General features: G+C 39.1%; 2 protein-coding genes across 4 annotated transcripts in view; both read left to right on the forward strand.

Annotated features, from left to right (window-relative positions):
• The window catches only part of pex5lb (peroxisomal biogenesis factor 5-like b), a 38,603-nt gene extending 31,453 nt beyond the window's left edge, over positions 1-7,150 (forward strand). For both annotated transcript variants that reach the window (XM_026946262.3, XM_026946264.3), the window contains 5 exons: positions 769-839; positions 1,279-1,497; positions 2,287-2,452; positions 3,111-3,268; positions 4,073-7,150. In XM_026946262.3, coding sequence (XP_026802063.1) covers positions 769-839; positions 1,279-1,497; positions 2,287-2,452; positions 3,111-3,268; positions 4,073-4,262 — 804 coding nt within the window. In that variant the 3' untranslated portion in view covers positions 4,263-7,150. The remainder of the gene's footprint in view (positions 1-768; positions 840-1,278; positions 1,498-2,286; positions 2,453-3,110; positions 3,269-4,072) is intronic.
• A 2,638-nt stretch (positions 7,151-9,788) lies between these two features.
• Positions 9,789-23,639, forward strand: gnb4a (guanine nucleotide binding protein (G protein), beta polypeptide 4a). 2 transcript variants are annotated; one of them, XM_026946296.3, is made up of 10 exons: positions 9,789-9,997; positions 12,904-13,018; positions 15,117-15,155; positions 16,689-16,795; positions 18,111-18,174; positions 18,821-18,983; positions 19,105-19,171; positions 19,555-19,756; positions 20,774-20,990; positions 21,103-23,639. In XM_026946296.3, exons 2-10 carry the CDS (start codon positions 12,962-12,964, stop codon positions 21,207-21,209), a joined length of 1,023 nt encoding a protein of 340 aa, XP_026802097.1. In that variant the 5' UTR covers positions 9,789-9,997; positions 12,904-12,961; the 3' UTR covers positions 21,210-23,639. The 2 variants fall into 2 exon arrangements, with proteins under 2 accessions (XP_026802097.1, XP_026802098.1); XM_026946297.3 differs by having other exon boundaries at positions 9,790-9,993.
• Positions 23,640-24,931: the final 1,292 nt, after the last annotated feature.

A 24,931-nucleotide genomic window follows, 5' to 3' on the forward strand; every position in this document is an offset into this window, starting at 1 on the left:
CAGCAGAGGCCCTAAAACTCTTGATCATTCTGATCTTTCTGCATTAGCTCCCTTGTATAAATGCAAAATCTCAAATATGTAGTTTAATTAAATATTGAGCTCATAATCTTTCTCACCACCCATTCCATAACCATATTTTCCCCGCTTCTACATTTTATTACTGCAACTCTTTTCCATTTGGGTCAAAAATGACTCGTTTTAGGTTTCTACTTAAAGTGGAATTTCTTCAGCATGACTCATAATGAGCTTGGCTCACTTTCTCTAATGGACATGACCAAACCATAATTGCAGATTTATATTATGGAAATGATCTTAAAAGTCATTTTGATCTGAGATGCACAAGATAAAATAAAACCATTAAAATTTCTGGTGCTTGTAAATCTAAAAAGCAATAATAGTTAGTCTTATATCATCCTTATATATTATTCACATGATTACTGTCTCGGTAGCCCCTGAGCTCCATTTGAGCTCTATTTGCATTAATACTCCTTCAATAGCTAATAATTAAGATGTTAGAAGAATAGAGTGAATTTAATTACGAAACAACGCCAGTGGATGAACTTAAGGTGGGGCGATATGACAAAAATATCATGTCACATATCATACATGAAGACATTTCCACCATATACAATATAATACACAATATTTAGTTTTGGTTGTGTTGCGTTAAAAAAAATAAAAATCGTTTAATTAATTACTTTGTCTGTCTATCTGTCTGTCTGTCTATCTGTATCTATCTATCTGTTCATTTATTTATTCTCTCTGAAGGCTTGGCAGGTGCTGGGCACCACGCAGGCGGAGAACGAGAACGAGCAGGCCGCCATCGTCTGCCTTCAGAGGTGAGTGAAGACTGGAAAAAAGCCCGACCCTTAAGCCCTTGGCTCTCAGCTCATCTCTCCAGAGAGGCGGGGTGTTCCTGACACACACTCACCATTTTAATTTCCTCCAGGGAGGATTATGTGCTTTTCAGATATCCGACAAACAGCATGACATGCCTTAACGTGCTTCCCTTTATCTCACTTAAATCCTCGCTAAGCCGTGAAACATGAGCAATAAAAGCAACACAGACTGCGCAGAAGGCTCTCTTTCAGGCCACACTCTATACTTCAATAAAATGCTGATTCTGTGTCTGTGGATAAATGGAAGTCTACAAAACCTCCCACATAGATAGATAGATAGATAGATAGATAGATAGATTACAATGTTAGAAAACACAAATTTTTGACCCCCTTCCATGCAGAACATCTCTCTCTCTCTCTCTCTCTCATATGTCCACAGGTGTCTGGAGCTGCACCCGAATAACCTGAGTGCTCTCATGGCGCTGGCGGTGAGCTTGACCAATGCGGGACGGCAGCAGGAGGCGTGTGAGGCTCTGCACCGCTGGATCACACACAACCCCACCTACACACACCTCCTACAGGAGCGCAGCGCTCTGGACGGCTCACCACTGCCCCAACGCAGGGGCTCCAGCATCTCCCCCATCCCCACTCTCGGATGGTGTGCTCCAGTTTCACACTAAGCAACGTGTCTATAACACATTGAGAAGATGGAATGATGATAGCTGCAGTTTTTACTACTTCCCTCTTACTAGCCAAACTAGCAATGCAAAGAGTGTGACCTTTATAAGTAGCCTTTCATTATTTCTCCTGCTATGTTAGCACCAAGCTAACAGTAGTGCACATTCCCACAATGAACTGAGGGATAAAGCCAGTAATAAGTGTCTGTAGGACAGTTAATAATCCTTCAATGTAAGCAGTTCTAAGTAGGCGTGTTTTCAAGGCTATCAATGGTCGCGTCCATATATGGAAGACTTCAGATTGGAAGAAGGAAGTCATATTTTGCCAGCCAATTAGCTAGCATGAGCTAACCTGACAGTATTCGTGAGTTGATAGTCATATTTATAAATGTAAATAATTTTCATTACTAATGCTAGCTAGCTGACTAACAGAGGCTGAATTTACTGGATGTGTGAGTAAAACACATGGAGCGCTGTCATGAAATTACTTTTGAGGACCAGATGTCCACTCAGAACCTCGTCTTTGAGTTGATATATATGAGCTGAATGACAGACCCATCTGTTTCACTCAAAGACACAACCACCATCTGCGTAGTGCCAACAGACCCTCCTGCTCATTCTGGTAGCCCAGGACATGAGTATAAATGTATAAGACAGGTGACGGTGTAAAATAATGGCAAGAGGCTAACAGAGTTGAGTATTCCACACTAGTTCTGTTCCTTTATGAGAATTTTGATGGTAGGTGTGTATGTGTGTGTCTGTGTGTGTAGCTCTCAGCTGGTGGAGGTGTTGGAGCTTTATCAGGAAGCCGTGCAGCAGAACCCGGGCTGTGTGGACCCTGATCTGCAGACCGGACTCGGCGTGCTCTTTAACCTCAGCTCTGAGTTTGATAAGGCTGTAGACGCCTTTAATGCAGCGCTGTCCGTACGGCCTGAGGTGAGCGAACAGGAGTGTGTGTTTCTGTGACCTCTAAACCATCACTCTAGTGCAAGACAGCTGTTGGGGATCACTCTTAGCTCATCAGTTAAGATTCTGTGCTTTGAGACCGGATGGTTATGGGTTGAAATCCCAAAACTGACCCTGAACCCTTCATACATGACCCTGAACCTTTATCAGTAAGCGTTATCTGTCTAGCTCCGATCTATAGCCCAAGGAAATAGTGGCAAAAAGTAATACAAGACAAGATAAAGATGCGACAGAAGAAAATAAACAAAAAAAGAACTATGTAAAATCTGTTTGTAAAAAAATGTACAGTATCAAAACAAGTGCAGGGCAAACTTCTGGAAATGTATCAATCAGGGTTTGATTATAAAAAATCCCCAATCTTTGACCATCCCACAGAACACCATTAAATATATTATTTAAAAAAAAGTCAGTGACTTGGTAAAGGAGGGAAGTAGTCAGAGAAGCAACCAAGAGGTCAGCGGTAACGCTTTAACGTAATGCTACCACCACCATGCTTCACTGTATGATGCAAGGCACTGTAAATGTAAATGTATGGTTATTATACCCTGAATTTATGACACTGCTCCATGGCATACATAGAACTTATTATTTTTAGATTTCACTAACATAAGGGCACTGTGTCTCTCAGGACTATCTGCTGTGGAACCGGCTGGGGGCGACTCTGGCTAACGGAGACCGCAGCGAGGAGGCTGTTGAGGCCTACACACGAGCTCTGGAGCTGCAGCCTGGCTTCATCCGCTCCAGATACAACCTTGGAATCAGCTGTATCAACCTCGGAGCACACAGGTAACACAGACCAGAGAGTACCGTGTACTGTAGCATGATATAAACCTTATACAGTGGACTAGTGTGTAAATCCACACCACTATATACATATGAATTTCTTGAATGAGTTCTGCCATTAGCTTTTCTACTTCTGTTTTTTGGTTTTTAATTTCTGTGTCATGCTAATGTAATTCTGTTGACATTCTTCTGGCCCAGAAATTAAGCCCACCTCATGAATAAAGCTGCTTTTCTTTAAATGACAACTCACAAGATACTGTATGTAGTTTTAACAGAGTGTGCACAGCAGATACTGAAATCCTAGCACATGAAAATATCTTGAATATAGGTATTTATTCATCAAATTTTTTTTATGGTTATGCTACAAGTAAGATTATTAAGCCTATCTTCTGATAGTTTTTACTAATAACAAGCTTGAAATTGTCTTGTTTTATTGACAGTTTTGCTTAAAGCATTTATTTGTAGATAGAACAGAAGCAATCTGTAAATATATATAGAAATATGCTTTATAATTTTTATTTATTTATTTCTTTATTTATTGAAGATATGTTCACAAGCTGTGGTAAATAGGATTGATGTTTTTTTTTTTGCAGTGTGTAAAAACAAATCGCCTCACAGCCAGCAGAGGGCAATAAAAGTTACAATCTGCTCCTTTAAATCTCACAGATGAGGACATGTTCTGGAAAAAGACGCCATCTGGTCTCTGTACTGCTTAGGAGTTTTACCTAAACGAGCTCCCAGGGCTGTATTTTGTCCTCTAAACATAAATCGTATGTCATTGTCTCACGTTGCTCTTCTCTTGTGCAGGGAAGCAGTGAATAATTTCCTGACGGCTCTGAACCAGCAGAGGAAAAGCAGAAGCCACCAGGTGATGTCCAGCAGCATCTGGGGAGCCCTGCGCATCGCTCTGTCGCTCATGGACCTTCCCGAGCTTTTCCACGCCGCCAGCATCGGTGATCTCGACCTCCTCATGCGGGCTTTCAATATGGACATGTGACCCTGAACCTAAAAACCACCAAACTGATGAGTGCAGCACTAATGCTGGGCTTTTTAAAAATATTAGTGAAGGCCATGCGACACACACCGAGCGCTTTTGGTGTGATTTACTTATTTGTATTTCTGCTGGTGTGTCTGCTACTGATTTGCAGTTTGCACAGAGGAGGGTGTGGACTTCATACATATATATATATATATATATATATATATATATATATATATATATATATATATATATATATATATGTATATACATTTAAGGAGGTTTTGAGAGATGCTAAGTGTGTGTGTGTTTGTGTGAGACAGAGAAAGAGAGAGAGAATACAAGCACATTTCAGAGAAGACTAATTCAGAATATAGTCTTTCCTCTTGCGTTGTAAAATGTAAATGCTCTTTGTATCTTTGAATATGAACCAAATTATAGCACGGCGAAAACACAGTTAGCACATGACCTTTAATAACCTCAGATCCACCCAAATCATACACCCTGAATTTATTTGTGAAGTCCAGCAGCTCGTTTTGAGTGGTTTCAGACTTACCTTTCTTCAACTACGTTCAGTACTTTGGGTTGTATTTCCAGAAGAGTTAATGTGATTAATCCGGGTTGCCAGGTTTTAGCAAAATGTCCATCTCATTGTTTGGTAATAAATATACAGTGCCTTGCATGAGTATTCACTCCATGAACTTTTCCCTGAAAACATTTTGTAGTGAAATCGAAATGGATGGAATTGGGATTGGGATTGTATGTCATGAATCTACACAAAATAGCCCATAATATTGTAAAAATCAGTATAGTTGGTCTCATCAGGGGGTGAATACTTATGCTAGGCACTGTAAAGGCTGATTAACTATTCAGGGTGTGTGTTATAACAGGTTTATATACAAAGAGTCCTATTTACAGGGAAAATGAACAGTGGGAAACTGGGGGGATGCAAATTTTTGCACTCAGTTCTGTCAAACATTTTGAGATGACACTGTGCTAAACTGGTAGCTATAAGCTCCCACTACTTGTTAGCTGCATTAGCCTCATCACTCCAATGCATATCTTGGAAGATCTACAGAAATAGTAAAGAAAGCAGGGTTAGTAGAGATGCAGTTCTGTTTTTCTGCCACACGATGGCACTGTTGCTACACCGAGTCACCACAGTGACCCCGGGGTGATGAGTGACATTAAGTGTGTCTCTCCTCGGGACACAGTGGTCCCTCTGAGGCGTGTCATGTGCCCAGGTGTGCCAGCAGGATGTGTTACCCCGAGCCATCTGTGTTCCAGCGCTCCCCTTTGACTGCGCAGAGCTCGGGGGCTCCGTGGGGGGCCGACTTCAAACGCCTCGCATGAAAGGTCACGGCAAAAGAAAAAACCTACAGCATCATGTTGAAAGTGGGGAAATGTATGAAAGCGCAATAACACAAAGATACTAAACCCTTTCCCAAATACATGCAGGTGACAAAAACCAGCGTCATCGCCTGCAGTGGTTGGACTGTAGAAGGTCAAAGGTCATTTGCAGACTATTTTAGGGTCATATATAATAAGATCCTATAAAAATAAGGTGTAATTTAAAAAAAAAAAGAAAAAGTGATCAAAGAGTGGCATGAGAACGGTTACGCGCTTCTCCTTACGGAAAAGTCTCAAAATTTCACATGTGAGTGATATGTGATTACGTGTGGAGAATACTGAATCTTGTGGAACAAAATGACGTAGAAAAATAACATGCTAAAATGAACATGTGAAATTAACTATGTGAGAAAACCACATGAAAAAATTAATAAGAAAATAAATGATTCATGTAGGGGGGAAAAATCATGTGGAAATAAAAGCGCATGTCCCTCGTCAAAGAAATTAAATTGTAAAAATTAATGACTTGTGAAAATAAATAATAATTATGTGAAAAAAAAAAATCACGTGGAAAAATAAAAGCACATGCCCTATAAGTGACATTAAAATGTAAAAATAAATGAATCATGAAAAAAATATCAGGTGGAAAAATTAATTAATGCCTTACATGTGCCAAATAAAAATAAAAATAAATTAATCACTTGGAAAAATAAAAACATGCACTATGTGAAAAAATGAGCATGTAAAGAGAGATGAATCGTGAAGAAAAAAAAGCAGGTAAAAATGAAAACACGTGTACTGCGTGTGAAATTTAATTGCTGAAATTAAATGAATCGTAAGAAAATCACATTTTGAATTTTTTTTATTTTATTTTGATTTATTTCTATTTGAAAAATGTGTTTAAAACCTGAAACATCCAAAAACCTCATACGTAAAATTCACATGTGAAGTTTGTGTGACTTTTCTGTAAGGGTTACTAGCATGAGTAGATTTTCATTTATGATACAACTATGCAAGCCATATTTGTTTGTATTATTATTATTATTATCATTATTATTGTTATTATTATTGTTAATCCTCTTTATACCTGCTTTATATGAAAGCATTATCCAGAAATTATACGCTTGATTATAATACTGATTGTATTATTTCACATATGTTGAAAAAAATGATTTATTTTCCTTTTTAATCCAAACAAAATGATATCACGATGTGAACGCGCATGAATCCTGTAATGTATCCAAATCCCTAACCTCCAGTTTTTAATCTAAATGCTCAATCTGCTTTCTGGCTATAATAATCGAATGTTACGCGTCATATCACCACTGCATTAATGACATCAGGATCCACAGCTCATAATGTAACACCTATAAACTATTTATTGGAAAAATCTGATTATTCTGGTAGATTTGGAATATTAAAGGTTGTATAAAATGAACACTCAGCATGTTAGAATACTTCATATAACCTCTGGGACTATTTTGTAAATAAGTCATGTAATTTAAACAGGTGAGATATGATCATGTATTTATAACTGATATTAAAATGTTATTTTAGAAGGATTCATAATGGCTCCTGTGTGTGTCTGTGTGTGTGTTTTCATTATTAGTATTATTATTACAAGGAAACTCTATTATTACATGAATTCTTTAAAAAAAAACTTTCTAGAAATTGTATATAAACCAAGGAAAAATTGGACTCTTTTAAATAAAATTTCGAATTAGAAGTAATTGCTATTACAACACCTCAGATATGTGCTGTTATAGAAAAGTAATCAACAACAGACAAAGTTGTTTATTTTCCAGTAACAGCCACATCTTGATGTGTTTTTTTTTTTAATAATTAAAGAATTGTACATTTTTATCCATTTATAGACACATTTAAAGTTGTGGAACATCCACCAAACAGGTTAGTTCCTGTTCTCACTTACATTATAGCAGCTATAAACAGTCGTTCCCTCACAGTCTCTCTTGTTCTTTCTCTTTTTCTCTTTTTAAAGTTAATAAGCTTGTCAAGTTACTGAGAAATCACTAAGGTAAACTGCTCTGTCCTGAAGCACTGACACTGGAGACTCCTTCCAGAAAACTTCAGCATAAAATAACAATAACTATTTGACTATTTTTGGAGTAAGAAGAAAATTGTGTAATATTTTTTTCCTGAACTATTTTTCCAATGTTGCATTTAATCAGTTCTTTAATTTATATTAAGATACATGGACAATATAATTCTTACTTTATGGACATTGTGAATTGGATATATTACCCAAAAAAGTATTTTTGATCTCTTTTGCCTATTTATAGACACGTATGCCGTGTGTGTGTGTGTGTGTGTGTGTGTGTGTGTGTGTGTGTGTGAATGGAATATTTTGACGTTGTGCAATTTGGTCAGTGTGATATTCAAGTTAAGACGCCTTGATATGCACCTTAACAGGAAATTAGTCATTATAAGGCATGCCTACATTTGATGCTTATTTTTGGCTTGTAAATAAAGGTGCATATTTGATCATATACTATAAAACATACACAATTATAGTGTTTATTTAATTTTCACATCTGACAGGTAAGCTCAAGGTTAAAAGATAAACCATATCTTGACACATTTCACTCTCATATCCTATTACTGCAGGTTTTGTCTCTTTAAGGCTCTCCAGGAGCTCACACCCCTCCACCTAGGCTGGAGTAAACCCGCTGTGGACCCGTTAGTCCTCCACGGTGCCAGCACTCTGATCCATACAGTAAACACACACTACACTGAGGAAGGACACACTCCACTAGGGACCAGCACTTAGACGAGCATCATTAGGTAAGACTAATAAACCACTTTCCTATGATTAATACACATGGAGTTTCTGGATTTATGGGGTGCAGAGTGTAAAACTAGTCTTAATGAAGTGTGCTGTGTCCTGGTGAGTGACTGTATGACTGAAAGTAAGATTTCTTTGCTATGATACTCATGTACACAATGTGCAGCTGGGAATACAATTTTAAAAAATTCTTTCAATTTTGATTTCATGATTCATTTTTTCTTTTAAATTTTGGAGTATGGTGAGGTATAAATAAATCTCAGCAGCTAGTGAAATTACTTTATATATATATATTTATATATATATATATATATATATATATATATATATATATATATATATATATATATATATACACACATATATGTGTGAGTGTGTGTATGTGTGTGTGTGGGGTAGTGGAGCTCCCACCCAAAAGGATGTGGCTTTGAAATAGGATTATAACCATAACTGTAGATCACAGATCCACCTAAAACCCACACAAACCCTGTTATACGCTTTTGTCATACAACTCTGCACAGGCACCTCCCAAGTAAAATGTAAGGTATCTTTTTTTTGTCTTGATTTGGATTAAATTATAATGAACATTGTGAGGAAAAAAATGGTACCATGTAGTATAAAGTTCACAGCTTTTTTTGTTATAAGTAATCCTATTCATGTCTATGTCAAACTTAGAGTGATGCCAGAGCCCAAATACATAACACTAGGTTTGGGAGCTGATCCCAGAAAGAATCGATTCTCCCATCCCAGGAGTTTGTAGTAAAATGTGTTAATGGAGAATTAATTCGTTACAATAAAACAAAGTTATCAATGCTGAAGCATTTCAAGGTTACACACTGGAAGAGCTTAAATTAATTCATAAAGTATTAGCTCTGGTTCTTTGGTAAATATTATTATTATTACTATCATTATTATTATTATTATTATTATTATTATTGTTGTTGTTGTTGTTGTTGCTGTTGCTGTTGTTGTTATTCGCACTATCAGTCATAATAGTGTATTAATATCACTCTTCCTACTCTTGCTGTGCTTTAATTTGTGGAATCGACTCATGGAATCGACTCACTCGATTTCCAGCACCTGCAGTTTGGATTCTGACTCGGAGTCGACTCCAAAACTTCTGGAATCGAACAACCATCCGTTACGCGAGTTCGGTCATTTTGATAATTGAGGAAGCTGACGGACTATACCATTCTCACAGAAGGGGGTTAATAAGTAATTTATGGTGCGTAGCTGGTTAGGGAACACGATTGTTTAGCAAACATGCACTGCTATGAATAAAAGAATATACATTATTTTTATTTTTGGTCCATTTTACTCTTTTTAATGCTTTCGTGATAAAAATGATTCGTTTAGTTTTGTCGACTCCCCCCTCCGCCTGATTGTTGCCATGCTCCAATATCAGTATGGGTGTGGTGGTAATCCCGGTATGAATTGGTCAGATTCGCGTCAAAATTTGGCGCCTGCGGCCTTGTTGTTTTTCTGGACATAACAAACGACACACACAAAAATGAGCGAATTACATTTTTAAAGCAATCTACTAAAGCATGACTAGGAACTGACGGAAGGTCTGGCGGATCTTGAGAGCTATCAACAGTAGGTAAACCCTTCAAACGGTAAACCATTAGCAGCTAAGCTAGTGTTAGCAAGCTGTAAACTGGTAAAAGTGTTGCTAGTCAAAGTAGGAGCGCTGAATTTAAGCTTATTAACTGATTGTTTTGGTGTCACGTCTGTGTTTTTTTGGAAAAGGAAAAATCTTTCATGATTTGTTAGGTCGACGTTATGGAAAGCAACATGTGGTTTGAAATTGTAGCTGTATCTTTATGGCTTGGGTAGTTAGCTAGTTTAGCTAAGTGGGAGCAAAAATATCTAGAGTTTATATAGTGTAGCTTCCTTGTCAGCCTTCTTTCATCATTATTAACTGTTTGTTGATCAGATTGTGGATCTTTACTAACCAGATACTGAGCCAGATCTGTTTCTATAATGGCTGAAGTCTGAATACTGGCTTCTGAATCAAATCTGTCTTCTTTCCTCCTTTTGTTTTTAGGAGTCAAATTCTGTGCATGTCTTAATAGTGTGTATGATTTCTAAAGATTAGGATTTAGTGAATTTGATCTTGATCTGCTTGTATTTTTCCTCCTGTGAACTGCTTGCTGAGGAAGGAGCAGCTTTCCTTCCTTCCTGTTTTTGAAGCACTGCAGCTCTGTGGTTCTCAGAAACTCGGGCTAAAGTGAACCAGAGGCCACAGCATGTACTTCCTACAGAGATGGAGACGGCGTCTGCGAGGGTAGACCAAACCACCTTTGCGACCTTGCAGGATGGCACACGGGTTGCAGTTTCGAATACAAGGGCTCCGGTACTACAGGGGGCACTATAAAAATTTCAACATGATTTGTACGACTACAGGAAGACGATTGCCGCTTTCAGAAATCGTCCATCTTGGGGATGGCTACTTTTGTATTGACCAATCACAGACTTGGATGCGTAGCTTGTTTGTCAAGCAAAGCCTCCATAATGACGTCCTATTGTTTGTTGAAGCCATTTAAACATCGTCTCTGCAGGAAGAGGCCCGTACGCCATCGTGAAGCCGCCAAACACTGGATCTCAGTAGAAATAATCAGACTGGTGCTAAGTTTGGGGTTGAGTCAAACCCCAAGACTTCCTACTTCCTGTCTGGTTTGTGTTTTATCGTAGCTGTAGCTACCTTATGGGTCATTTTTTTGTTTGTTTGTTTGCATCTAGTGAAGCCTCGTGCTAGGCAAGAAGCCCCACGTTGGACGTGTTTTTGTGAATCCTGGAAAATCCTGAACAATCTGAATTGCACATGGAATCAATCCCATCCTGTCTCCTTTCCTCAAATGGTTCACTGATTAACTTTAACATCTTAACATTATTATTAACATTAACATCTTAACAGAAAGATATTGATCTCGTAATGCTGTTTCATGAGCACCACCTTCTCTATGTTTAACTCATGGATAAACTGCCTAGTGTTTTACTTTTCCATGTTAAATTGTTCAGTTTAGCGGACTTTATATAAAAAAAAAAAAAGCGTTTAAGCCTGGTGCTGATGTTCTGAATATAGTGATGTGTATTTTTTTTTTTTTTTTTTTTTTTTTTAAAGATGCGTTTTGATGAGCTCCTGTGGTTTCATATCTACTTTATGATGTTTGTATATGTGCTTCCGTTTGCTGATCCACAGTTTAGCTGTCGTGTTTACAGTTACGATATACAGATGGGAGTAAAATTCACTGAAAGGGAAAGGACACAGGATGTGAAAGGAGCACTTTTTGGTTCTGGTAGTGGGTAGTTTCACTTCACACTGACTTTATCTTGGTGAACTTTGACCTGTGAGTGTACAAACCTCCATGTTATGAGCCAATAGAAAACAGGTTGGTGGGACTGTTGGGTCTTTGGTCGATTTAAAAAAAAAAAAAAAAAAAAAAAGGGATGGAGGAGCTGCACTCTCGAATGACACAGTGGAAAAGCGTTGACATAAGGTTCAAATCCTTAAAAATCCTTCTACAGTCCAAGAGAGCAAAATTGGCTGTGCTGTCTGGGTGGGAGGGGCATACTGTCTCTCTCCCCTGTCAATCAAACGGCACTAGCCAATCGTGGGCATCTGTATGTGGAAGAGGGTAGACAGCGCTTTCCTCAGTGTGTCACGGCGTCCTGTGACGCGGTACGAGCAGCACGGCTGGCTTCACGTGTCTCAGAGGAAGCACGTGCTCGCCTTCACCCTCGCCAGTGAGAAGCTGTCGTATGATAGTGGGCAGGAGAACAAATTCGACAGAAAACGAGGATATATTTTAAAAAACAGGTCATTTGCCTCGCTGTTTTCTTACTGGTGCTTGGTGCACAGCTGGAAAAAAAACAGCTTTCTAGTTTACTCGCCATGTGCTCGGGGTTTGGGGGACAATGTGTCTCTGTCTCTCTACCTGCTAGGACTTTTTAGTTAGCAGTGTTATTTGGTCCTCACATCATCACCCTGTGAGGGCTGAGCACTGGTTTGTATGTTCACACTGTCAATGAGTTAAAAACATATCAGAATTGTGCTTTTGGACGTTGGCTATTGTATTTTTTAAATTTTTTATTTATTTTTTAGTTAATTGTGTGATGTAAATGGTGCTGCGGTTCTGGCCTGCGCTAGTTTTTAGCTTGAGAGCGGAAAAATAGTAAAAGGAAAGAAGATTAAAAGAAATCCACAGGCAAGAATGTCAGCGGCATGTTTTCCTTGTACTGAGAAAAGAACGGAAAACCTGTTTGTTTTAAACTCGCTTATAAAGGAAGTCTAAGGGAAGTTGTTGAATCAGGTTTAAAATACACAGCTATATAACACAAATACAAAAGTACAGCCATTACACAAACAATAAAGGTGTTAGGATGAAAAGAAAATTTTCCTTTGCCTATAAAGACATATCCAACCTCTCAACACTGAAGCAACATACTAAATAATACCTTTTTTTAAAATTTTGCTCATGATTGAACAGGTTGTGTGCTTTGCAGGCCTGCGTGTTTATCAGCGTGAGAAGTGAAGCGGGAGTGAAACCCTCAGCGGAGGATCATGAGCGAGCTGGAGCAGTTGCGGCAGGAGGCCGAGCAGCTGCGCAATCAGATCCGAGTGAGTCCGGCCACCACATTTACATTTACCCCTTTATCCAAAACGACGAGGTTCACGGCCTTCGATGGGTAACACAGAGAGCCGTAACCACTGAGCCGCTAGCGAATTAACGCTCCCTTTCACTCAAGCTTGTGTCAAATCGCTCGTGTCACTTAGTAGCCAAAATGTAGAACCTACAGCCCACTATATGATTTATATACACCACTTTTGTTTAAACTGCATTTAAATTTGATTGTGCTTGGCTTCCTACTAGCTTTCCTGGCAGATTAGCAAAGCAAGCTGACTGTACTAGCTACGTCCACTCACCAGAGGCACCAACGATCTCTGCTGCTTCCTTCCAAGCTTTATTTTTCTATACACATTTAATGAGAGGTCGTATAAGACATGATAAGATGAAACCACCGTTGTAAGTGTCTTCTTTTTTTTTTTTTTTTAATGTAAATGCAAACTTGTGAGAGGGGAACTGAAGGAACATCAGCCTGTACTCGCCATGCAAAAAAACTAATTCGAAAACTCAGTTGAGCCCATTGTTTGGATTTGTTGCTTTAATGCGTCACAGGCAATTTGCATAGAGTCGAGAAAATCACAGTTCAGATGTCGCTTGTGTAGCTGTTGCTGAAATCGTGGCTGTGTTGCGCGTGTACAGGGTCAGATCCAGATTCTTTCCCATTAGATTATCTTCACACTGAACATATTTCTTACCAGGAAGTCGTTCTTTTCCAATGAGAGCCGGTGAATTCCAGTGACACCCGGCGAAACCACCTTTAGTGGGCATTTTGAGCTATGCACTGAAGGTCCTGTGGATGTCTGGCATTAACATGCATCCTGGGTGATCCCTTCGTAAGTGGCCAGCGTTAAGTACACGTGCGAACGGAGTCCAATGTGTCTCAAAGATGCTTTGTGGTCTAGCCACTCAAACCACATTCAGAGGTGTTCTGGGACACACATGATCATATGTAGTATGAACACAAAAAGCGTCTCAGTGCGTCCCGGACAGCAACAAAGGAGTGCCTAATCGACTGCATCATTCCTCTAGCCGGAAAATACGCAGTCATTGTGGGACTGTCCGGAAATCATGACGAATGGTAGAGCTCTGCACGGCTAGACTAATGGATCGAGGTGACGCTTTAACAGCAGAAACTAAAGCAGCTTCTTTTTGTAGCTTCTTTTGTCATTTCATCTCCTGTTCATTCGTAAGTTTCGTTAGCAGAACACACGATGTTTGAAACAGTGCGTACAGGTACATTAGAGCTACAGGATATTTCTACGTGAAAACAAAAACAGCGGAAGAGTCACGTAATAAATGTTCATGACACCCTTCCTCCTGCGGAAACGATGTATGAAATCCGGTTATAAGTGGTCGTTGGAGACGGATGTTAATGCCAGGTGTGAACAGGGCCAAAGCTGAGCGAAGTGTAATGGTATGCGAATGAGAAGCAGAGTGATTTGGCGGCTACCGATAGGATTGAGGAACAGAGGAATATCTGATCCGCTCGCAGCTCCTGAGTTACTCGTCGATTCCCACAGTGCTCAATGAACTTTAAATATATGATTCAGCTAAAATAGAGCAGATCTCAGCTGTTTTATTTCAAACCCTTTAAGCTCGTCAAATCAGGGGCAAAAGTCATGAGGAGTTAAAAAGCTCATTCTGACACTAATAGGCGGTGATGCACTGCATAGATGCATTTTATACATACACAAATTTTACCTCGAGCTTTTATTTTTAGTGGGAAGATGTCTGTTCTGTAGGTCGATGGATGGTTTTGTACGCGCTCCATAGCTAGCTTGTAGGATCCAGGTTTGTGAGCCTGCGCCCACTAGTGGCCAGCGTACAGCGATTTGACTTGATGCAACGTAAAAAAAAAATCACTCCGTCACTCCATGCTTTGTAGACAAAGAATCTCCCGCAATTTTACTACATGATTTCTGACTATGTTTTTCTTAATTGCAATAATTGTATGAATGATTTATTCGTCTAAACTTTTCCTTTAATAATACCAGAAGGAGGTCGCATGTTTTTTTTTTTTTGTCTTTTTTTTTTTTTTTTTTTTTTTTTGGGATTATCAGTCTCGTGTAATCTTCTTGCTGTGTGTTGCAGGATGCCAGGAAAGCATGCAGCGATTCCAGTTTGTCCCAGGTAAGCAAATCAGCACGTGTTTAAGCTTTAATGCAAGTTGTTTTTTTGTTTTTTTTCTCCCCTCTCTGCATTAGTGTCTTCATGCAAGCGCAGCACACATGCAGAGCTGCAGCTAACGTCCATGCTCTTAAGTCAATGAAATATTAAACACCCTCCTGCATGTGCACTCTCTCATGCCACACTGGCTTGACGACTCTTAGGATTTTTTTTGGCTGTTGAATGTTTGGGCTTTGGTGTGTTCATTCATTTGTATTTTAATTGTGATCATATTTGTATTTTCCTTATTTAAATATATTTGACAGTGATGTAACTGGGTTAACGTTTAAGATAGGAGATTGTATTGACTGCATTAAATCATGCTCTATTTGTGTATGGTTTTAACTGTCTCCTCCGCATTTATTTATTTACTTTATAGTCTAATATCGTAGCTTATACGATAACGATTAACACTTGATTAATGTGACTCGGTTCTGACTCAGAGATTTGTACATTTGACGGAAGAGAGGCCAAGCCATTTTCTTCATAAATTATCTCAATAAGTAAGGAAAGAAAACGCAACAGGTTGTGCTGCTATAGGAAATTAATCAACAATTATGTGGTGTGATGTGGCCCAATGCAATGCAGAGTTACTGTTACCACCGCAAAGTTGATTATTTTCCTTCCTCGTTGTTTTCCTGAAGTGTTTTATTCCTCTTATACTACAACAATTTAAATTTTTGGATATTTTCCAAACAAGTGCAATTTCTTTTCTAATTCAAGAAATCCTTGGCATCATTTTTCTCCATTTTCCTACATTTGTGTTTTTAACTCTGTAGAATGTCTGTGAGACAGGTTACTGCCTGTTCTCACTTACGTTATAGCATCTGTAAACATTTGTTCTCTTTTTTCCCCTTTTGAAGTTAATAAGAGGTCACACCTTAATCTGACCAATAAGAATCGAGAATTCAACATCTGTGGTGTGAGCATTGACAGCATTAAATCATAACCCAATATTTACTTACAGTGTAATAGTGTACTGTTTATAATATTGACTAAAATTATTGAAAGTTGGTTCAGGGTCAGAGATTTGTACTTTTGAAGGAATTTAGGCTTATAATATAGTATTTGAAATAAAAAATATAGCACAATAAAGCCTTTTTTCAAATGAGAGTATATTAAATAAAAATAATGGTAATAAAATTTCTGCCCTGATGAAAATAAAGTTGATTATCAAAAACCTGTGGTATGCCTGAATAAGTGGGAGTAATAATACAGGATATCATTGTGTTTTTATCATCAACTGAAGTGTTTTTGACTGTTATGGCAACGTCACCATCTAAACGACTTCTCCACACCAGTCCTGATGCTGATTTTAGATAAATTTTTACATTGCGATGAGCTTCATTGTTTCTCGATAGCTGTAGCACATTTTGTACTTTTCGTCATTTCATCATCACAGCCCCACCCTTAGTCATTCAAATCCTTTCCACAATGTTTTTTTTTTTCTTTTTTTTTTCTTTTGCTGATTTCTTCTTCTCTCCATCTTGTTGGTAGATCACAGCTGGGCTGGACTCGGTGGGGAGGATCCAGATGCGCACGAGACGAACCCTGCGGGGCCATTTAGCCAAAATCTACGCCATGCACTGGGCTACTGATTCCAGGTCAGTACACACAGGGAGAGATGGAGGGAGAATGTGCTGGAGAGAGGAAGAGAAAGTTCAGAGGAGAGTAGGAGGATGGGTGGGTTCCCTCAGCGGAAACCCTGCGGCTCTGTCAGTGTACACTCGATGAATAATGCAGCAACCTGCTCACAACTCAATGGTGGCCTGAGATTATACCTCCCCCCATCTCTCCATCTCTCTCTCTCTCTCTCTCTCTCTCTCTCTCTCTCTCTCTCCCTCTCCCTGCCCGCGTCTCTACATCTCTGCTCGAACTCAAAGCGGTTATTCCATTGAGCCGGCCGTGAGCATAACTGACTTGTCTCGGTGGGTGGAAAAATTGTTTAGAGCCATTAAATGTCAGCTACACGCACAAACTAGTGCTGTAATGAAATTAGCATTTAGATGGGCGTCTGTCTGGTGTAAGCAGTACTTATCTGAAACATTTACAGTATTTCCTGAAAACAAAATGAGGAACTCAATTCTTTATTCTTAACAAAGAAGATTTGCGCCAATGTGCGAGTTGCGTTCAAGTGTGTGTGTTTTTATATGTATATATAATATACATGCATAAGTAGAACTAAATATTGTCTTGGGTCTAGTGTATCATAGAAATGTCTTTACATATCATAACATGATATTTTTGATATATCACCCATTATTAGTTACATTAATACAAAACTTATAGGCTTGCATGAATTTATACACTATATGGCCAAAGTATGTGCGCCCCTGACCATCACATACATATGTGGTTCTTCCCCAAACTGTTGTCACAAAGTTGGAAGCACACAATTGTATAGCGTCTTTGTGTGCTGTAGCATTACAATTTCCCTTCACTGGAACTAAGAGGCTCAAACCTGTTCCAGCATGACAATGCCCCTGTGCACAAAGCGAGCTCCATGAAGACATGGTGTGTGAAGGTTGGAGTGGAAGAACTCGAGTGTCCTGCACAGAGCCCTGACCTCAACCCCACTGAACACCTTCAGGATGAACTGAAACACTGACTGAACCCCAGACCTCCTCACCAACATCAGCGCCTGATCTCACTAATGCTTATGGAGCTGAATGAACACAAATCACCACAGCCACGCTCCAACATCTAGTGGAAAGCTTCCCAGAAGAGTGGAGCTTATTATAACAGCAAAGGAGGAATAAATCTGGAATGGGATGCTCAACAAGCACATGTGGATGTGATGGTCGGGGGTTCACATACTTTTGGCCATATAGTGTATACTCTGTATCATACAGTCTGGAATGTCTGGTATGTATTTTAATAATAATGCTAAGTATGTTTGTGTTTTTTTTAAACATGTAGGCTACTAGTGAGCGCATCTCAAGATGGAAAACTCATCATATGGGACAGCTACACAACAAACAAGGTAAATGCTGAGGAAAAATGATTCATGATGCATGATGAATTTGTCCCTGTAGAAATTTGCAATGTTTTTGTCTTAATAATTTTCAAGAGAAAAAGAGGCTTATTTTTTTATTTTTCGTTTAGGTTCCACAACATTAAATGCAAGTATAAATGAATAAAAAGTACAATGTGTTCTTTAATTTAAAATAAATAAATAAATAAAATTTGCGAAGAATTGTTGCGAAATAGGAATTGAAAAACTTCGTAATGTGATGTTACTAGATAATAATCATCCTTAGGGTGGTGACGGTAACTCTGCTTCATCACACCACCCTGTTGTTGATTATTTTCCTGTAACAGCACTTCCCCCGACTGTTTTATTGCTTATGTAATAACTCACCTGAGTTTCAGATGCTTTTCTCCAAGCATAATTCTTTAAAAAATTGTTGTATATTGTAACGTTTTTGAAGCGTCTTGCAAATTGCATAAAGAAACTCTGCTCACCTTTTTCATGTCAACAAGCCCCGCCCACTTTACTCATAGTAACAATATTCATAGATGTATCCTGTCCATGATTACATTTAGATATTTTGTATAATTGATAATCAGCACATGCCTATTACATACTTCCCCCTTCAGTGCATTTTTATTTTTTTTCCCGTTCTCAGATCCACGCCATTCCTCTGCGCTCGTCCTGGGTCATGACGTGTGCCTACGCTCCATCTGGGAACTACGTGGCCTGCGGAGGCCTGGACAACATTTGCTCCATCTACAGCCTGAAGACCCGTGAGGGCAACGTCAGGGTCACCAGAGAACTACCCGGGCACACAGGTAAACACATGACACACCACGGGAATGACGGATGCTTTTTAGATGTTAAGCTGTTATGAATTTCCTGTAGGTTCTGAGTGAAATTCACAATGTTGCCATTTATTATTTTTCCTCCTATAAGGTTATTTGTCGTGCTGTCGTTTCTTGGATGATAGCCAGATAGTCACCAGCTCTGGAGACACCACATGGTGAGTAAAGGATGTGGCATCACTCTCTGTGTTGGATAACACTGATTGAAAGTGGTGAAGCTCAGGAATGTGACATGATTTGATGTATTTGATGTATTTTATATTATGATGTATATTGTGATTTGGGACGCTTTAACACTTGCTATCCTCAAAAATCCTTTAAATCAAATTGTAGCTAAAAAGCTTAGTTAAAATCTTGGAACAGAATTATATTAATTACAGAGATTATATGCTGTGTTTGGACACAATACAAAATAATTACAAAACACTAAAAAAATTCTAATAATAATTATACATTTTAATAATTTAGCTTCTTCCAGTTCATTGGATTCTACAAACCTTTAGTAGCTGCAGCTGACTGTTTCTCCTTGGTGTTTCCTCAGTGCTCTGTGGGACATAGAGACCGGTCAGCAGGCCACCATCTTCTCTGGCCACAGCGGAGACGTGATGAGTCTCTCTCTGAGCCCGGACTCCAGGAGCTTCGTATCGGGAGCCTGCGATGCCACCTCCAAGCTCTGGGACATCCGAGACGGCATGTGCAGGCAGTCCTTTACCGGTCACGTCTCCGACATCAACGCCGTTTGTGTGAGTGTAACATACACTCTGTGTTCTGTAACGTTAAGCAATGGTTCGAGGAGAAATGTACAGGTGCTGAATTTAAAAAGTGGTTCATTTGAAAGTGTATCCAGTGGTAATATTGCTTTATCCAAAAGGTGATGGTATAAAACGTGAAAGTGTAATTTACATCCAAAGCTGCTCCAGATGTTTTGTTCAAGATTACTGAAGGCTTCCGAATGCGTGTGATGTGCCCTTTGTTTGCTAGTTATATTACCCTTGTAGCTTCAGTTAAAAATTAATGTATTTTTAGCTGATCAGCTACATTTGGGGATGATTAAAGTGGAAAATTAGATCAAATGTAAGTGAAATTGAAATACAAAAAAATGGAAAGGTTAGATGCAAGCAACACTGTGAATATTCCCCTATTACTATTATTTAATAATTAATTTTGTTTTGTTAAAGCACACAGGCAAAAGGATGTCACATCGACTGACACGCCCCTGCATGGGAGGGCCATAATTTTTTTTTATAACAACATGGCAGTGTAGATATAAAAACCACAGCAACAATTGAGAATTTAGGAGAGAGGCTTGTGGCAGAAATGAGAAAATATGCATATATATGACCTCTGTATGGTTTACTAGCAAGAAATACTTTCCGTTCTGTTACTTCTTGTAAAAGTAGTAACATGGACACATTTTATAATAAACCGCAACTTTAACCCATCCCGTGTACTCAGTGCCTTAAAGGGAAATACATCCATGGCACTTGAAGTGAGTATAAAGTACATTTCGATTGCGTGACCATGCATCTCGTCCTCACTGGCGTGATAGTTGATGTAGAAATCATAAACAAGCCTTTACTGAGGGTGAAGGAAGTCTTGCCTAAAGCATGCAGTGAGATTCACTACTGTGTACACTCCCATAGCAGAGATGAATATAGTGTGGCTTAAGTGTGTGTGTGTGTCTCTTCTCTCTCTCTCTCTCTTTCTCTCTCTCTCTCTCTCTCTCTCTCTCTCTCTCTCTCTCAAACCCTCCCCTCCAGTTCTTCCCAAATGGGAATGCATTTGCAACCGGCTCAGACGACGCCACGTGTCGCCTGTTCGATCTGCGTGCTGATCAGGAGCTCATGATGTACTCTCACGACAACATCATCTGCGGCATCACGTCTGTGGCTTTCTCTAAGAGCGGCCGCCTGCTCCTCGCCGGCTACGACGACTTCAACTGCAACGTGTGGGACACGCTGAAGGGAGAACGCGCAGGTGGGTCTACAGCAAGAAGTGCTAGAGAGAGCCGTGATTTGTCTTGTAGTCCATAAAATCTAATGCTAACTCATCTATTTTAAACACGTCACTCACTGTATTTTCTTTGCAGGCGTTTTGGCCGGACACGACAACAGGGTGAGTTGTTTAGGCGTGACCAACGACGGCATGGCTGTGGCCACTGGCTCATGGGACAGCTTCCTCAGGATATGGAACTGACCTGATTGGGCAGGACTGGAGATTGATGCGCCACTCTGACCAATCACAGTCACTGTAGCGGCCTGCTTCCACAGAGGAACCCTTTCCCCTTCTTTTATCCTTCCTTTTCCAGGTGATCTTCTCTTACTAGATCCTTTCCCTTTGGCCACGGCGCCAGTCCCACTTCCGGTTTCCAGAGGACGAGCGAGGCAGAGCTCTGGACTCTCTATCTCTCTCACTTTATCTTTTCCTCTCTATCTGTCTTTCTCTCTGTCTCTGTCTATGGCCTCCTAATCTGAAAATCTTAAAGAATAGACTGTCGTGTATATACCATTTGCTATTCTCTGTGCTTGTATGTGAAATGTACACACTTGCAGTGTTTGGATGTTGTGCGAAATTTTTACGGTGGGTGTGTTGGTCGTCCTGATCGTGTTTTCCTTTTCCCGATTACGGATTTTTCTATGATTTCATGTAGTTCTCGCCGGCAACACACACACACACACACACACACACACACACACACACACACGCAGAGGCACTGCCAGCAGTTTGGACTCCTCCATGAACAAGCTGACCCGCTGTGCGGTTTTTAGGTGCTGAAGTCGACCCGTGCCGCTCATGGGTCTGTGTTAGATGTTTGAAGTGTCAGTTTAGGTGAAGGAGCACGTGAGGTGTGTTGGAGAGCATCATATGATACTTTAATGCCTTCGTGATATGGTCATTCAGGGCATTAGTCTGCCTTGGAGCCTCCTGCTCTGCCATTGTGCCCATCACGTGTGGATAGTATTCGCTCGCCGCTCCATCGTGTTGAAGGATTTAACATTACAGACACTTTAGATTCTGTCTGTATTACACTTGTAGTACCAGTATTGGTCATGTATGGCAGAAAAAAGAACCTCATGAGTAGGCGATATGGGTGATAAGATATTGATATTGTGATATATTAACATCATGTTGGTGTGTTTTTGACTCCATTGTTAATCACAATAATGTTTCATTGGCACTTTGTGAGCAAAACTAAAAAGCATGTACATACTGTGTAAAATGTGTGAGATTTTTACCTTATACCACAGTACACAGAACATCTAATCCAAGCCTAATAAAAAATGGATTAAAAAGTGTGCTATTTAACAAAGATCAGTGTCTAATATGGCTGTTTCCTGTCAGGAGATGTTCATTTAACGTTTATGGAAGGAGCCTCCAGTGTCAGCGCTTTGTAACAGTCAGTTCATGAGAAAGTCATCAGGACAGAGGAGTTTATCTTTCTCTAACATGACAAACTGCTTTTTTTTCTTATTAAGGTCTGAAGAAAGAGGAGAAAAGAGTGGCCGGTGAGGGAACAACTGTTTGTAGCTGCTATAACGTCTTGTGGAACTAGCTTGTTTCATGGACATTCCACAACATTCAATTGAACTAGAAACGGATTAAAAGTGACAGTAACTCTGCATGCCAACTAGCAGTTCAGTGAGATAGTGTTATAAAAATAATGCAGATAGATTATATGATCCACCAGGTACAACGAGGTACAGGAAAACTGGCATCACTGAAGGCTTTTTTGTTTAAGCTGTACGAAAATAGTTTAACATGCAAAAGAGAGAGAAAATGAACCATTTGATATGAAAATCAGCTACTTATAATAGTGCACAGCAGCGAAGACTTTGAGTGTTGACGTACTGACAATTTATAGACAATTGTATTTTTTTTTTTTTTCACATTTATTAATGATATGCAGCTGCACTACTGTCAGAGCTGTTGTTCTAGAAAATGAATCAGCACCTTCTGACCTGTCAGATTGGAGGATTTAACATCACTGTGGTATAAGTCACAATATCTGTATCATATCGCCCAATTCCAGTGCCAAATGTTAAAAAACGCAAAATGCTAAGGACAGTGTTGTATTTTGAGGTGCAACTGTGAAACTGTAGCTTGCGTAGAGAACGGTATTAACACACCACATAATGATAAATGTTCACGTATCCACTTATAACCGATCCGTGTCACGTGAAGGATGAGAGAGAGAGAGCAGGATCTTTACGGTTTTCTACGACCACAAGCTTCAATGTGTGTGTTTTTGTTTTTGTTTTTTTTTTTCCCCTCACCCAAATGTGAGATGATGTGAGCTTTGGTATAAAATGTCACGGACACTCCTTCCTGTGTCGAGAGAAGAAGCCTTAACTGTTGTAGTTCACTTGAAAGTTGACTTAATTTCATGCCAGTTAATAGAAATGAAGGCTGATGTTTTTCCACGAGTCCCCCTTTTCCATGGAGGCTTTACACCACACTTTTTTTTTTTTTTTTTTTTTAAATATATATTTTGTTGTTTTTGCCTACAGTATTGAGTCGGTTTTGTTGTATTAAATCATTTAAATGATTTTGGTTTCATTTCTCATCTACTGTCTGTCTGTTTTGTGTATGTGTGAATGTGTTTTATAAACTACTTCCCGAATCAAACCGTTAACTCTGGCACCGAAAGCCGGCCAAAAATTATGAGTAAAGCTTCTCGTGGAGTCTGAATGGATGTACACTTTGACCTGCTGTGAGATTGAATCAGTTTTCAGTATAAAAACAGAAGTGTATATATCTGAATCTGAATGTGTTCTGTTTTAAACCAGTGCAGGCTGATTGTAAAATCCTAATTGTTGCGAAAATTTAGCATCTTTTCTTCTGGACTCTAAGATGTGGTTTTTTTGTTTTGTTTTTTTTTTTTTTTTTTGGTTTGTTTTTTTTGTTCCTGCATTCAGCTGATGTTAATTTTTATAACACAAATACAAAACAAAACATTAAAACCAAACAAAACATGGTGTGAATTTGTGCACTTTAATATTTGATGTAAATATAAACAAAAAAAGATGTAATAATGATCATAAATCACCAAACTGACCGAAACTACTAGAAATAAAAATGGCAGATGGTTCTTAATCTGATAAATAATGCACTAATCAAAAGAATTGGATGTTTTGGTTGATATGTTACGTGCTTGGCTTCGGACCAGCTTCATTGTTAGGTTAGTGAAGCACTCACCAGAGCCACCAGCAATCTCTGCTACTTCCTTCCAAGCTTTATTTTTCTTCGTAATGTCTCTATACCCATCTCAAATCATATGACAAGATGAAACCAGCTTCTATTTTTACATATCAAACCGTAAATGGAAACTAATTGCAGGTAGGAAGTAAAGTTGTGAGCAGGGAACTGAAGAAACGTCAGACCACATGCGTCGAAAGATTTTTCGGAGGAATCATTTTGAGCCAGTTATTTTGATTTGTTGCTTTACTGTCATACCTAATTTGCGTACATACGTAGAAAATGAATGGTCTGATTCCGATGACCAATCCTGTGGCTCTTTCCTGCAGTTAGTTCCTGTTTACAGTTTGTGACACAAAATGGAAGAAAAACGTAACTTTTTTATAACTTATCCTATCATATACGTCCTCTCATTAAATGTGTATACATAGAGACATTAGAAATTATTAAAAATAAAGCTTGGAAGGAAGTTGCAGCAATCGTAGGTGTATCTGGTGAGTGCATTATTTAATTTGTGGTTAAATTTAAAAGCTATGTCTAGCTACTACTGTTTTTCATTGTAACAGTGGACAGGCCACGCCCACAGGAAACAACAGTAGTGGTCACTCTATGGCTTGTCTTGCTAAAGTAGGGTCAATTCAAACGACTCTCATCATGCTTTCTCTATGTCTGTCGATGAAATTCCAGCTCAAGGAGTCATGTGACGATCACATGCGTAGAAA

Source organism: Pangasianodon hypophthalmus, chromosome 21 (assembly GCF_027358585.1).
Source record: "Pangasianodon hypophthalmus isolate fPanHyp1 chromosome 21, fPanHyp1.pri, whole genome shotgun sequence".
NCBI classification, from domain to species: Eukaryota; Metazoa; Chordata; class Actinopteri; order Siluriformes; family Pangasiidae; genus Pangasianodon; species Pangasianodon hypophthalmus.

Bases quoted from the DNA above. Each gene is read 5' to 3' on its own strand.
- gnb4a (XM_026946296.3), top strand. From the start codon at position 12,962: ATGAGCGAGCTGGAGCAGTTGCGGCAGGAGGCCGAGCAGCTGCGCAAT. The intron at 19,757-20,773 runs GTGAGTGTAACA...CCTCCCCTCCAG, and splicing joins CCGACATCAACGCCGTTTGT to TTCTTCCCAAATGGGAATGC. The intron at 20,991-21,102 runs GTGGGTCTACAG...TTTTCTTTGCAG, and splicing joins GCTGAAGGGAGAACGCGCAG to GCGTTTTGGCCGGACACGAC.